The sequence below is a fragment of the Camelus dromedarius genome, chromosome 5, assembly GCF_036321535.1.
Source record: "Camelus dromedarius isolate mCamDro1 chromosome 5, mCamDro1.pat, whole genome shotgun sequence".
In the NCBI taxonomy this organism is placed as follows: domain Eukaryota; kingdom Metazoa; phylum Chordata; class Mammalia; order Artiodactyla; family Camelidae; genus Camelus; species Camelus dromedarius.
This window is the reverse complement of record NC_087440.1, coordinates 42441818-42457872: the sequence shown is the minus strand read 5'-3', so window position 1 is coordinate 42457872 and position 16055 is coordinate 42441818. Positions and strand designations below refer to the sequence as shown.

General features: G+C 39.3%; 1 protein-coding gene across 1 annotated transcript in view; it reads right to left on the bottom strand.

The window, feature by feature from the left end:
- Positions 1-15049, bottom strand: part of TTC6 (tetratricopeptide repeat domain 6) — a 146747-nt gene extending 131698 nt beyond the window's left edge. Inside the window, exons 1-2 of the mRNA XM_064486402.1 lie at positions 14261-15049; positions 14072-14224 (exon numbers count right to left, since the gene is read on the bottom strand). Of these exons, the coding sequence (XP_064342472.1) occupies positions 14072-14224; positions 14261-15034 (927 nt within the window). The 5' untranslated portion in view covers positions 15035-15049. The remainder of the gene's footprint in view (positions 1-14071; positions 14225-14260) is intronic.
- Positions 15050-16055: the final 1006 nt, after the last annotated feature.

Genomic DNA, 16055 nt, shown 5'->3' with positions numbered 1-16055 from the left:
CTCAGAAAATGAAAATTACATTCTACTAGTTAGCTTCACTTACCAAAAACCATGGAGTCATCCTTGACTCTTCTCTCTCCACACATTCAACTCATAAGTGATCCTCAAAATGCATGCTCAATGAGACCACCTCTCACTTTCTTTACACCACTATCACCACAGCTGGCCCGAGCCGCCATCATCTCTCACAAGGATTACTGCAATAGGCGTCTAACTAGTCTTCCCTCCTGCACCACTCCCACCTCTGTAATCTCCTGTCCACGCGGTAATCAGATGATCATTTTAAAACAAGGTCAGATCATGTCATGCCTTTGCTCAAAACCCTCCAATGCCTCCCACATCACTCAGAGTGAAATCCAAAGTTCTTACCATGTTCTACAGCACTCTACACATCAATAATTCTCAGAAGGGATGACACTGCTCCCTAGGGAACGTTTATAAATAGCCTGAGTGGTGGAGGCAGCATTTGGGGTTGTCACAATGCGAAAGTGCTGCTGGCATTTAGTGGGCAGGGAAGGGCCAGAGATGTACTAGAGATCCCATGGTTCACAGGACAGTCCCACAAAACAAAAAATGCCCCATATCCTACATAAATTTTTCAAATGTCTGGAAGGCTTTCATGTGGGTGAAAAACATAACTATCTGAGACCAGAATTGAACTCCATTTTATATATTTAAACACAAAATATTCCCCTTATTTAACCCACACTGTATTTTATAGGAATGCAACTACTTCCTCAATCAAAGGAAGACTGTACTTCATTTTCTTGGAAACTTCAACAAGAGTTCCTTACCATTTTAGAATACCCGGTCAACCACAGGCAACTGTGCTAGTAGTAATCTACCTACCAGAACAACACATTTGTTTGATTCTGCATCGTTAGCAGTTGAATACAAACATGTACAAAGGATACATGAAGCTCATTTTGTAAACTGAGAACCAAACATAATTAATTTAGTAGAGACATGTGAAACATGTGAATAATAAATATTTAATTAATAAAGGAAACGTTCTAACTATTATATAATTACCAATCTATATAATTTTAAAATATTTTAGCAAAATGATGATAAATTTGTCGTGAATATTACATGTTGAAGTTATTTATTTAATTTTGAATGGCCTGGGGTTTTTTGTTTGCTTTACTCTCATACTGTCTACAATGGTCTACTTCTCCATGTCTTCTTGTATTACTTTCTTTTTTCCAGTCCATCCTGTAGTCTCATCATCTATCAAAAGATATGGCTTGCAAGCTCTTTTTAAGTTCCAGAAACTGTGTCCTGACACATATTAAAATTTCAAGTTGGACAGGGAAAGATACACAAAATCTTATGGTAGCTCACAGAGGAAAAAATGTGATAAGTGTGTATATGTCCATGTATGACTGAAAAATTGTGCTGAACACTAGAATTTGACACAACATTGTAAAATGATTATAAATCAATAAAAAATGTTTAAAAAAATTTCAAGTTCAGAGATAATGGTTTTTTTAAAAATACTTTGTCACTTTGTCTTATGTCACAAGAGAGATTTATTCTGACACGACATATAAAGAGGCCTAGCTCATTTTCTCCATTTCAGAAGTCATTAATTGGTCACAGCATACGTCCCTACTTCACTTAAGGTTAGCTCCCATTTTCTTTTATCATATACACATAAGTCTAGTCTGCCACATGCACTGCTTTTTATTTTTCTGGTCATTCTTATACATTATGGCTGCTTATATTTCTACCCAAAGCACATTCATTATCAGTAGACAAAAGCAGCTAACAACTTCATTATGTCTCCCAGTGCAGTCTAATTTTATTTATTATATTTTATATTTTACATAATTCATATTCTTTATTTAAATTTAGATAAATATATTTTTATTTATATTATATATTTTATTTACATTATATACTATATATTATATAGTATATATCATATATTATTATATAGTATATAGTATATATTGATTTATATAGTATATATTATATATTAATATATATTCTATTTTATTTACAAATTATTATGAAGAATTTATAATGTAATTATAAGTCACTCTCATTTTTTATGTTACAAATAGGGCATTGTATTAATTTTTTATATTACATGGGTAGGTAGGTGACAATTATCTATCAATTGGGTCTCAGGAGAGTAAAACAGGCAAAATATATGCAAAGTAAATGCAACGAGAATGGAGTGCTGAGTTTGATAGTATTGAAAACCTTGGCTGATCGGGCTCCTGGCTACCTCTCTGACTTTTCTTCTACCATAACCCCACTCAAGACTTCCACCTGACTGTTCCTCAAATACCGCAGGAACATTCCTACCTTGGAGGGTCACAATGTTTCTTCCCTCTGCCTAGAATGATCTTCCCCCACACATGTAGTGCATGACCTGCTCCATTACTTTCTTCAGACCTCTGCTCAAATGCCATATTCTCTAACTGGCCTTTTCTGACCATCTCATTTAAACATCTCTGCCCCATCATGCTCTCTCTCTCTTATCCTGCACTATTTTTCCTTATGTCATTTATTGCCACCTGAGACATTACTCTCTGCCTCCTGTCCCTAGAACATACGTCCCAAGAAAGCAGGGACTTCGTTTGTTCATTGTGTACTTCCCAGTGTCTGGTAGGGTGTCAGACATAATAGGCAACCAAGAACACTGAATGGATAGGCGAATGTCTTAAGGGTCAAAGAATGTGCTGGTAGGAGCCTGAATCTAGCAGGTAGGTTCCAGCTCCCTCATTCCCAACTGACACACTGCTGCCATGCTATTGAATGTCTGAGATATTGAACATTCACTGAATATTTCTTTGAAGAAAGGTTTCCACAAGTGAAAAGTACTGAAAAGCCACTGGCCTTTCAAATTAGCAAAGATTCAAAAACACAGTGATGCACAACTCTGATGAGGATGTAGGGAAACAGGCTGGTACTCACTATTTGTGGGAATGTAGGTGACAATTTTACTGGGAGGCAGTGTGGAAATACATACTAAGAGCCTTTAAAATCTGCAGTGTACTTAATGTGTGTTGTTTTATTTAAGATCATTTTACTCTCACAGTATTGTAAAATAAGTATTATTAACGCTACTGTGCAGATGAGAAAACTGAGGCACCGATAATTTTAAGGAGCAAATAAATTACAAGTCAAGAATCTCTAACAAGGCCATCACACTGCAATTCCAGGGCTTTCTCCACCAGTTTCCATTGTCTGCTATTCTCTTCTTAGGTTTACATAACTCCTTAAAAGCTAAAAAATGTGTCACATACAAAATCTTTCAATACTTAGTGCCTAGTGCAATGCTAAACATCGTGGGTGCTCAATAAACCTTTCCCAGAAGAGGGAATAACTCTTTGAGCTACAGAAGTCTCCATAGAAAGTGCATGACCCATAGAGACAACGAAAGAAACCCACTCAGTATTTCTTCTACCCTCTTCCATAGTAACAGAATGTGGACCTTGCTACACAGCTGCCCAGAATAATGACTTTATTTTCATCCTCTTTTATAGCTAGATGTGGTCATGTAGCTAAGTTCTGACTCATGAATTATAAACAGAACGGTGGGCAACTTCGGACACATGCTTTTCTTGTTCAAAGCCTTCCTGCTGGCTGAAGTGCAGATGTCACGGCCAGAGCAGCCATACTGTGGACCTTGAGATGACCTTAGTCATGAGGGGTACAGTCGGTCAAGCAGTAAGACAGCAGAACCCCCAACTGCAAAACACTGTATCAGTCCTACATTACCTTTTACATGACCTTTTTACAAGTGAAATAAACTTCTATCTTGTCTAAGTCACTGTTATTTGGGGTTTTCTGATTATCTGCACCCATTAGCTGCCTCGAACTAGTTCTATTGGGACTGCCACTTACTCCCATTTCCTTGTTACTTGATATTTGGCTAAACTGACTTGGCATTGTACTAGTGACAGCCTATATGAATTATGCATTCCATTTAGCATTTTCAAAGATTCCATTGTAGACGGATATTTAATAAGCTTTTTCATTTAACCCTAAAGAGCAACAGAATAGGAGTCATGCATAAAAAGCCGTAATTCTGTGAACTGTCTAATAATCACTTTCCAGAGTAATAATTGATTGTCAAAGACTGTACATCTAGGAAGGTCTCAACAGCATAATGAAATCAGAACAAAGAAAAGCGTCTCAGCTGTCTCAATCTTTAATTTCTTCAGAACCCTACTTCCAATGATCAAGAGATGAAGAGCTTGATACTAGAGATGTTCTTGAGGGGAAATCTGGCTAAAATGATGAGGTCTGGCTTTATTATAATCTTCTCCTGTGTGCCTAATAAATTTGTAGTAAGCCAAGCAAAGGACAGGAATCTTATTTACTGTTTTATCTGTGAGATCTAAAGGGAAGATAGACCACCAATTTAAAAGGTGGAAGAGAGGTGGAGAGCACAGAGGATTTTACTCATTATCAAGACTGGTCAAATCTGAGTTAACCATGTGATCATGATAACTCTGCAGCCTTACTTAGATAACATCTAAAGCGATGACTCTTCCTCCTGGCTTTTGCAAATTCCTGGTATGGCCACTGACACACTCCATCCTCTCAAGTCGAGGAGTCTCAACAAGACCCCAAACCCATGACAGATACTAAGATTTCGAGTATGTCAAAAGTAGCTCTCCTTCCCCATAAGGATGGGAACTCATAACCTATGCCACTGGACTAAGAAGAGAAAAAGTATTTGCAGGCATGTCTTCACTTTCAGAATAGCACAGATTTCAAAATAAAATAAAGCTAATAAAATGAAGTAGAAGTGGGTCAGTCTGATACTCTGCCATGGAGGATGGTAGATAATGGAGATTTCATCTTCTATTCATAGTAACAGCAACCTAAGTTGGCAGAATCAGGAGTACTTGACTGTGTATAACTGATCAGTGATCACATAACCAACTGCTAATGTCATCACTACCTGTAATCCATCCCACTTGTATTCGTTCACTTTATGACACAATCTTAGCCTGAGTCCCATCCCACACCTAACATCTCTGCCACCACCACAGGACTCTGTAAGCACCAATCCTTGCTTCTTGCTGACCTTCCCCAGCCTAAGTGCACTGGGCTCAGAATTCACTAGCAATAGGCTATAGGTGGCCATCCCATCCCAGGATGGGAGAGTGTGATGGTCCTCTCACTAATTCAGAGTCATCACAGAGATATGAGAGGGGAGAAATCACAGTGAGAAATAATTCTGGATACCTGGGGTCTAGGTCTTAAGACAGTGAGGGAAAAAAGAAGGGAAGTTGGGGCGAAAGAGGGAAAGGAAGTGCCATCAACATGATGTACTAAGAATAAAAATGATTCTGGTCTGGAAGTCAAACGAACTAAGTGGGTTCTGGTCTCAACTATGCTAACTGGCTGTACAGCCTTGCAAAAGTCACTTTCTCTCATTGGGTTACAGTTTTGTCATCTATAATACAAAGTTAATTAGGTTACCTTCCAGCTCCAGACACTATTTTAATGAAAAATGAGGGTAAGGAAATACTATGGAAAAACTTACCACAGGACTGTGAAAGTTCTTTTCCATATAATAAATACATAAAAATAAAGTAAAATATGTAAAAGAAAATTTATTAAATTAGAATGTATTATTTCCCTTTTCAATGCAATAGACTAAGAATTTAACCTTTTGTCTACTATGATTATAAAAACTCACAAAAATAATAAATATGGCTGATTTTGTCAAGCTATCCTTTTCCACTATAGTGAGACCAAGATTCAGTGCCCTTTACAGTGGACTAAGGAAATCAGGTACTTGTAAAAGAATGTTCTCCCCAAAATGACACACATATTCAGCACAACTGGGTAATGCACTACACCGTCTATTAGATTGCTTCTATTTGGGATGAAAGATGCTTAAACATGATTGTGGCTGCCTAGTTCTCAGGATTTTGATTTTACTATCAAAACTGTTTATCTACCTATCCTTAAAACCCACAAGTTTATCTACTATGCTTTAAAACAAGCATTGTAAAGCATACAGCTGCCTAGCTTCAGGCTATTTACAGCTACAGAATGACTGACTTAAATCACAACCAAATACTATAGTTCTCAGTGATAAAAAATAAACAGCTTCCTATGTACAATAAGTCAATGTGCAACCTAACTAGGACACTCCATCAATTCAATTTGCTGTCAAGGTATCCATATTCTAAATCCTTATATCAATTTTTGCATTTTTAAAAACTGCTTTAAATTGCATAAACTCTTTCCTCTCATTTTACACAAGAGATAAAAATCATGACTTGAAGACATCACAAAAATTACTCTTAAAATGGACCAAAATTCTACAATTTTAAGACGGCAAGTTGTGCTGGATTTTAAACATGCAGTTCATCGGCTATGCCCACCTCAACTCCCATTGAAATCAGAGATCTAAGCCCTTGGACTAGTCCTTAAAATTTAAAAGCATTAAAAAAGATGTACATTAGGAAATCAAAGTTAAAACTGAGTTATGTATTGAAGTAACAATCCACGGAGGGGAAATGTTTCTATCCTAAATATCCAAATAATTGTATCTGAAGTAGCCAGAAAAAGCAATTATTTTGCTAACATTTAAAAATTCCTCACTTTACCTCACATGTACTCAAACTGTAGTATACGGATCACTTTCAAAGTTCAAATGCTTTTGTCTTTTATAGTCTAAATTAAGAGATTTTATTACACAAACAAGCAAAGGAAAAAAATCATTGCTGGGCAGTATGTGTACTAAGAATCAGGGGGAAAAAAGTACATCTGAATTCTGCAATAAATTAGCATTCCATTTTTCAAGTAACTCTGTATGTCAGTCTTGAAAAAAAACTCCATGGAAAATAAACTGGACTTGTACCCAACAAAGAATAAGTTTATTTTAAAGGAGCAGTTCCTAGGTTGGCTCAAAATTATTATTAAAACCAAACCAGCTAAAGGAATAGGAATTTTCCCTCAAGAACTAATGTAAATATCTTATTTTTCACCTTTTAAAAATGAATGAAAATTAAATACATAAGCATTTTGTATTCACTGAAGGTATCCAAATGTTATCTGACAGACGTTAAAACTTTACAGAAAAAAAAACTAAATCAAGAAACTTCTTAATCATTATATCACTTGTACTAGTTTAAGCTGTTACGTCTATGAGAACAATAAAGTACTGCACAAAGGGAATGTGTAAGAGAAAAAGTGTAATAAACCTGTCACTTTGAAGAGAAAAGATTTGCCCAAACTAGTCCCTCCCAATTGTACTGGTGTCATTCAAACAACAGATTGTTTTTCTTTGCCCAGATCCTGGTATGCTCCCTGATTTATACCTCCAATGAGCAAAAATTTGTTCCTAGAATAGGGAAAGATGAAATTTGAAAAGTAAAGAGCCACGGAAATGTTTACATACTATGGAATAACACGCAGCTATCTAAAAGAATAAATTAGAAACTATACATATTGATGTATTTCCACTGACATGTCAAAAAGTAAGTTGCAAAATAATGCTTACCATATGTTCTTATTTTTATTACAAAAAAAACCTAAGTGTGTTGTATGTATGTGTACACATTTGTACTAAAGAATTATGGTAAGTGTAGAAGGATAAACAACAAATATTGATTGCTACTGGGGAGTTAAAGAGGGCATGAAGGGAATTTATTATTGTTTCCTTATGTTTCTTCCTCCAATGTGTAAAAAGAAGCATAAACTTTTATAAGAATCTGATAACATTTTAAATTAAAGTTTCAATTTTGGGATAATTATCTATTCATATTCACTTGTAACAAATAACTCAGAGCTATCCCATGTACCCTTTATCAGCTTTCCCCTATGGTAGTATCACGTAAAACTATAATACAAAATCACAACCAGGATACTGACCTGACATAGTCAAGATACAAAACATTTCCATCACTACAAAGATTTCCCATTCCCAAAGGTTGCCTTTCTAAAGCTACACATGCTTTCCTCTCACCCTCCCCCACTCCAAGCCCGTCCTCAACCCCCGGCAGCCACAGATCTGTTCTCCATTCCTATAATTAATTTAGCCATTTTAAGAATGTTGCAAAATGGAATTATAAAGTATGTAACATTAAGAGATTGGATTTTTTTTTTTTTTTGCCTCAGCATCATTTTCTGAAGATTCAGCCAAGTTGTTGCAGGTATCAGTACTTCGTCTCTTTCTATTGCTGAGTAATATATCCACTTATGCTTTGAAGGACATCTGGGTTATTTCTAGTTTTTGGTATTAAGTAATAAAAGCTGCTATTCATCTCAGATTTTTTGTTTGAATGTAAGTTTTCATTTATCTAGGATAAATGCACTGATTTACCTATATCCCATAAATTTTGATAGTTTGTATTTTTATTTTAATTTAGTTCAGTATTTATTTCCCTGCAACTTCCCCTATTTGACTCATGGATTACTTAGAACTATATTGTTTAGTTTTCAAGTGTTTGTAGATGTTCCTATTACTGTTCTGTTACTAGTTTCTAGATTGCATTATAGTCAGAGAACACATTCTGTACATCAATTCTTCTAAATTTACTGAAGTTCATTTTTATGGCCCTGATATGTCTTAGTATACGTCCTAAGGAGAGCTGACAAGAATGTGTATTCTGCTGTTGTTGGGTGCAGTGATCTATAAATGCTGATTAGATCCTGATGGTTGATGGTGTTGTTGAATTCTTCCAAATCCTTGGGGAATTTGTCTAGTCTTCTATCAACTGTTGAAAGAACGGTGTTGACATCTTCAACTATAATTTTAGATTTGTCTATTTCTCTTTTCAGCTTTTACTTCATATATTTTTCAGCTCTGTTATTTGGTTCATCCACATTTAGGACTGCTTTGTCTTCTTGGTGGATTGATCCTTTTATCACATTATACTGCCCACTGTGTTTCTGGTCATTTTCTTCTGAAGTCTACTTTATCTGAAATTAATATAGCCACCTCTTTCGAATAATGTGTGCCAGATATATTTTTTCATGCTTTACTTTCAACCTGCCTAAATCACTATACTGGAAGTTTCTTGTAAACAATATATAGTTGGGTTATGTATTGAATCCACTTGCCAATCTCTCTTTCAATCTGTATATTTACCATTTACATTTAATGTAGTTATTGATATGTTTTTGAAGCTATCGCTTTATTTTTTGTATTCCTTTTGTTCTCTGTTTTTTGCTTCTCTGTTTACTTTTACCTACCCTCTTGTGGGTTACTTAACATTTTTAAAATTCTATTTTGATTTATCTATAGTGTTTTTGAGTGAATTTTCTTTGTATAGCTTTTTTAGTCATTGCTCCAGATATTACATTATATATACACATAACTTAATCATAATCTACTGGTATTGTTATTTTCCAGTTAGAATAAAGCATAGAAACCTTATCTCCCTTTCTACCTGTTTACCTTCCTTTGCTTATAATTGTCTTAAATATTTCTTCTATGCACATTTAGAATCACATCAGACAATGTTATAATTTTAGCATCAGCCATCAAATACAATGAAAAGCTCGGGAGGAGAAAGAATGTGTACTATATTCAGCCATAGTTTTTGTTTACTGTGTTCTTTCTTCCTTGCCTGGTGTTTGTTCCAAGTCCTTTTTTCTAATCATTCATTTTTGTTTAGAGAATTTTCTTTAGCCATCTTTTTAGGATAAGACTGTGAGTGACAAATTCTCTTAGCTTTCCTTCATCTTAGAATGTCTTGATTTTTCCTTCATTCTTGAAGGATAATTTCATTGGATATAGAGTTCTTGGTATAATTCTTTCCTTTTAGCAGTTGAAAAATACTGTGTCATTCCTTCTGGCCTCTACAGTTTCTGATGAGAAATTCACTGTCATTTCAGGTTGTTTTCCCCTATATATAACACATTGTTTCTTTCTCATTGCTTTCAAGATTTTTTCTTTTCCTTTAGTTTTGAAAACTTTTGACCATTACGTGCTTTGGTTTGGATTTCCTTGGTTTGGGATTCTCTCTGCTTCCAGGACTTTGATGACATGAAGGTTAGATCTCCAGTTATAGTCCCACAAGTCCCTCAGGATCTATTTGTTTCCTCAGTCTATTGTCTCTCTGTTGCTCAGACTGAGTAAATTGCATTTCTGTATCTTCAGGTTCACTGGCTCTTTCCACTATCTCCTCTCCATTCAGTTTGTGAGCCATCCATCAAAGCTATTTTTCAGTTCTAAAATTTTTCTTTGGTTCCTCTTTATATGTTGTGTTTCTTTACTAAGACTTTCTATTTCTCTGCTAAGACTTTCTATTTTTTTTCTCATTGTTTCAAGTGTGCTCATTAGAGTTTTTTTTTTTTGTTTTTTTTTTTTGAAGGCCACTTAAAAATCTTTGTCAGATAATTCTAACATCTCTGTCATGTTGGTATCAAATGTCTTTGTTTCTTTCAGGTCTAAATGTTCCTGGTTCTTGGTATGGCAAGTGATGTTCTATAAAAACCTGAACATATTATGAGAGTCTGCATCCTACTTAAACTTTCTGTTTTAGCTGGCTTCCTCTGAAACTGCTCTAGTAGGGGCAGGAGGAGGAGAGCAGAGGCAGCCTCATTACTGCCAGGTATGGGTAGCAGTCCAAGTTCCCAGCTTGCCTTTGTTGATACCAGGGGTAAGGGGCTCCTTGTTACTGATGGTTGAGAGTAAGAGTTCTGGCTCCCCCTAGGTCTCTACTGACACTGGTTGGGAGGGATATGAGTGTCTCATTACTGTTCCCCAAATAGCATCCAGGGATCCCATAGAGAAAGGGGTGAGGGAGCCTCTTTACTGCTGGGCGGTGTTGAAAGTCTTGACTCTCCACTGACACCACATCATTAGCGAGGGAGTTGGAGTACCTTGTTACAGCCTGCTGAGACTGGAAGTTTAGGCTCCCCACTCAGCCCTGGCTGGTGGCACTGGGGATAAGGCCATAGGTTTTTCTGCAGTGTTACTGAGAGTAGCACAGTTATTGTCTAGAAGTTTTGTCCTGCTAGGCTTCTTGATTCTTTAGCTGAAGAGAGCAGGTTTTTTGTTGGGGCTTTTTCTGTCCACACCCACTGGCAGTCTTAGGTTACCAGCTTCTTTAGCTCCAAGTCTGGCAGATATGAGACAAAAAGAAAACTTGAGAACTCATCACTACATGATTCCTTGAATCCCCAAATCCTTGGCCAGTCTGTCTTCTCTCCAACTTTTGGTGTCTTCTCATGTTTGTCTTACATACGTTGTCCAGGGTTTGTACTTAGTTGTAATTAGCAGCAGAAATAAGAAAAGTACACCTATTTCATCTTCCCTGAAGTGAAAGTCGGCGTAAGTTTTATGATAAAGCATTTACTTGTGAGCTGTACATTATTTGTTTATAAGAGACCTTGGAACATGAACTCCCCCTTAATTAGGTCAGGGTAAGCTGTTTTTCTTTTGAGTTATGAGGCCAAAAACAACTACACATGACAGAAGCAAGGAGAGGCTGACTCCTTTATCCTCAATCAACATTTGGAGAGTAGTCTCTGAACGCCAGTCTCATGTAATTAGAATGTATTTTGTGAGTGACAGTATTGAATTCCTCGGCAAAACAAACGTAGGACCTATAACACTTCTGTCTCTCCTGCCATGGTGTATGCATACTGTTTAGGCCAGCAGTTCTCAGCTAGGTAGGAGGCTGAGAGGGGAGCGATTGTGCCCTTCTCCCCAGGGTCTCATTTGGCGATTGTTACAACTTGGGGTGGCGGGGGGGTGGGAAGAGTATCATACTTTTGGCATCTAATGAGTAAAGGCCAAGGATAATTCTAAACATCCTACAATTCAAAGGACCACCACCCACAGCGAAGAATTATCCAAACCAAAAAGTTAAGTGCCGAGGTTGAGAAACCCTGGTTTAGATGTTTGACCTATATTTGACAGCTAAGTTTAATCTTCAGGTATCCTGTGCACCTTTTGGTCTGTGTAATTGTTTGTGGTGCCCTGAATGCTAGGTCTGGAAGGGCCTTGCCCAAGCTCTAAACAGAGACAGCACACCCTGCCAAGACCGTCTTATCCTCTGGCTTTCCGTCAAGGGGCTGGCACAAGTCAAGATGTCTGAAGTGAAGAATCATATTCCTTGCTTATCATGGAGAGACCGTTGTTCATATAAACTTCAAATGCTTACAACAAATGCCCTTATTACTCTAATTTTAAGAATTTTTAAAATCAGAATTTTGACACCACTTTTACACTTGCATTTTCACTGCTGTCTCTCACATACCCAGCCACAGCCATTTCAACAAATTCCCCATGTTCCCTTCTCGCCCTAATAAAACTTCTGAGACCACCTTCTTTCAAAATAATGCAGAACTCCATCTTCTGGCATTGCTGAGGTGGGGGGAGCAGAATTTAAAAAGCAAGAATGAAATCTAGCTACATTAAAAGTCAATACAATGGGAGGCAAGGATGGGACTGAGGCATTTGATACTGGCCAAGTATTGGAACAAGGGGCTAGTGCCCCTGACTCCTGGCCCTAATCCTCCAGGCCACTCTCCTGCACAAAACAACTCGGGTAACTAAAGCACCAAAACAGGATACACAAGGGAAACGGAATACCAGGAAGAACAGAATTCACTGTCCTAGTGTTCATTCTTCATTTGATACTCTACTTTCTTATATTCTATTCTATTTGAACCCTTCAAAATGTGCTTGCTCTTATGGGCCCTTGCTCTAAAAGTGCGACCTTCCCCAACTGTACAGGACCTCTGAGCCAGTTTCTAACAGTTTATTCGTGTCAAGTCCCTTCACTATGTCACAGAACTCCTTCTCACAGGGCAGGCACTGAGGCCTTTGTTCTCTCTGTCCAGGCTCTCCAAGTGCACCCCTGATTCCTTTTTCTATCAGACCCACAGAAAACCTAATTAGAAATACCCATTTTGAGATGGCCTGAGCAGTCACACTCATCTTGTTCAGTAACTGCTGGGAGGTGTGGGTCTTAATTGAAAACATTTGTCCTATTCTGCCAACAAACATTAGGTCAAAGACAACACTGGGGACTCTTGTCCTTACATGTTTTTGTTTTCCTAATGGGCTTTAGGATCACATTGCTTAAATCACAGCCAAGAGTATATTCTGGGGCTGAAACTATTTTAAAGACATAATGTGGCAGCAGTATTCTGTGTACTAACAAGAGGTTTGGCACTGCAGCCAAGAACAGTAAAAGAATCTTCTTCTCTCTTACTGTCATTCTCATTGCCATTCTCAAAAATCTCTCTCTCACTTTCTACCTCCCTCCTTCCCTCCCTGTCTTTCTGTGTGGGACTCAGATTCCCCTGTTATTATTTTCACTTTAAATGTCCATGTCAGAGCAAGGGCTACATAATGAAGAAAATATCTTAAACCTCTACCCCATCTAGCTTTGCTCCCTGCTGGGGACACATCACAATCAACAAATAGATGGTCCTGGCATGGTTCCAGTCCGCTCACTGGGGTGTGACTGGCTGGAGTGGAATCCCAGCTCTGCCATGCCTTAGCTGCAGGACGGTGAGCCAATCCTTTCAACCTCACTAAAGCTTGGAAGGCTCCTATGTCAAATGGGGCTCTTACTGTATCCACCTGATAGGGTTGTTCTGGGGACAAAAATGCACACAAAGCATGTCCCATAGTGCTTGGCTCACAAGAAACACTTATGATCTCTATAATTGGGAAGGCCTAGAAAGTAAATTTTTAAAAGATATTTTAAGAGAATGGTTTTCACTAAAAATATTACACAACTCTTATGAATTCAACTTCTTAATAGTAGTACATTGATCATAGGATATAGATTCACAGTTAATAATGTTCAATGATACAGAAAAAGACTGAGTTTTTTAATACGAAACATCGGTTATGTCCATACTAAATAATCGGGAAGACTTTGGAAGGTTATCAGTGATGTACTACTCAAGTTCTTGGGACCAGCTTTCAATTTCTTTCACTTTGAAAAGATGATACCCTCCCTCGATGGAAAACTCAAAACTCAAAGAACTTGAATAACACCGCAGCATTTTGTCTAGCTGGTCTAGCTTGTAGCACACTGTACTCACTGAAAGATTTTATGTACCTATCCTAAAGCTGCATTTACCCAGGGAAACACCACTCTCCTGGTTCACCTACTTCCATCTTAATGTCGTAGTTCTGGCCGAGGACGCTCTGGATGAGTTCTTTGATGGTCTGGTCGGAGGCCAGCTGGGCCTCGGACTGCAGCGAGACGATGATCTCCTCTATGGACGTCGGGGCCGCGCGCAAGGGCTGCGGGGCCTGCGGGGCCTGCGGGGCCTGCGGGGCCTGCGGAGGCTGCGGGGCGGCCTCCCGCGCGTCGCTCGGCGCGTTGCTCTCGCGGTCGATTTTGGAAACCGGCCCCGAGGCCCCCCGCGGCTCGCCGCCCAGGCCCTCGCGTAAGGAGCGGGTGCGAATCCTCACTCTCCTCTGCAGGCCGGCCGCCTCCGCATCGCCGTCGTCGCTGGAAAGGGAGCTGCCCTTCCTCTCCCTGGCTCTGCGGGCCTCCGCGAGAGGAGCCGGCTCCCGGGCCGGGAGGAGGACCGGCTTGGAGCCCGCGGGTCGGGGGCTCCTCGGGCCCTGGCGCGCCCGGGCCTTCCCACTGGGCGCAGGCGGCGGCATCAGGACCACAGGTCTGGACGTGCCGGCCATGGAAGCGATGACCGGCGGCTTCTCCTGGGGCGGGTGCCGCCGGAACGCGGAGCTCCGCAAGTAGAAGTCCTGGGGGCGGAACGGCCGGGTCTTCCCGGGAGCGGCCGCCTGGCTCGGGCACGGGGGGAGCGCCGCGCCGCGGGGCGCCTGCTGCAGGAGGGCCGCAGCGCGGGGCGCAGGGCCCTTAGCCCGAGGGGGGCCTGGTGTCTTGAGGGGCCCGGCGTGGGAAGCGCTCCCCTTCTCCCCCTGCCAGGCCGGGCTGGGGACCTGGAGGCCTGAGATGACTTCACCCACAGCCGGTTTGGAAGCCAACTTCTGCTTGAATTGGAGAAAATCCTTTTTAGTCTCCTTGCGAACCTTCTCAAGCTCTTTAAAGATGTACGATTCTTCTTTGTATTTCAGTCCAAAACGCTTTGAAATTGTGGACATCTTGTCTAATTTGTCCTGTGAAAATAACAATACACTAATATATAATAACAATATTTTTATTGATAAATACAATTTCAGTTTTAAAAAGCTTCTCATGGTAGAACACTTCCTGAGGCACGAGTTGGGTAGTATTCGTTTGTATCATTTTAAATCCAACTATTGGCCTTCCCACAGAAACAATGACATATCTTTAAATCAGTAACTTTTTTATAGTGGGAGTTTCCGAAACCCCTATTGGATTTATTTTAACATTTGTTTAGACTGTAGCACCTCACTTCCAGGCAACCACTATACACAGGCGTAGAAAATCTGAAGTAACTCTAATGAGAATAAAGAAGAGGTCAGCTGTGGCCTGAATCCTACCTGCAAACATGTTTTTCAAATGCTCAGTGTTTTCCAAAAATATTAATTCATAGCCAGCAATTTTAAATTGAGAGATTTTTCACATAAAAATCCAGATTTGCAGTTTCTCTGGGGGAAAAAAAAGGCTCTGGTAATACAAGGGCCAAATCCCTACTCTTGTGGCAGGACTGCAATTTCCTTTCTTCTTCAGTTGGTCCCAGGTGTCCCCATCCCTTAGCAGCTTACTTGCCTCAATATGTCACCAGAGACAGAGCAGAGTGTATGAAGGGAGAGGGATGATCAGTCACAAGGTAGGCTGCAGCGAGATCATGAGGCCTTGAATGCCAAGTGTTTGTACTTTTTCTGTGGGCTACTGGAAACCATTCAAAAACTTTTCACAGAAAAGTGGCTTGATAGGATCTGGTGCTTGGGAGATACAAATATTAAGTGGGAGAAAAAAATAAAGGGAATGAGGGCAAAGAAGAGCTTCCATAACTTGAACCTAAGGCCTGGGTTTTGTAACAGAGGAGAGTGAAAACACCGTAGAAGGTAAAACTGATAGGATCTGGCCAATGATTAGGAATAAATGGGAGCAATTAAAGCTTCTTCATAAAATAGCTTTGAGTCACTTTGATGAAGTCTTGGTCATAACAAAGTGCATAATAGAGCTTTTGCTATT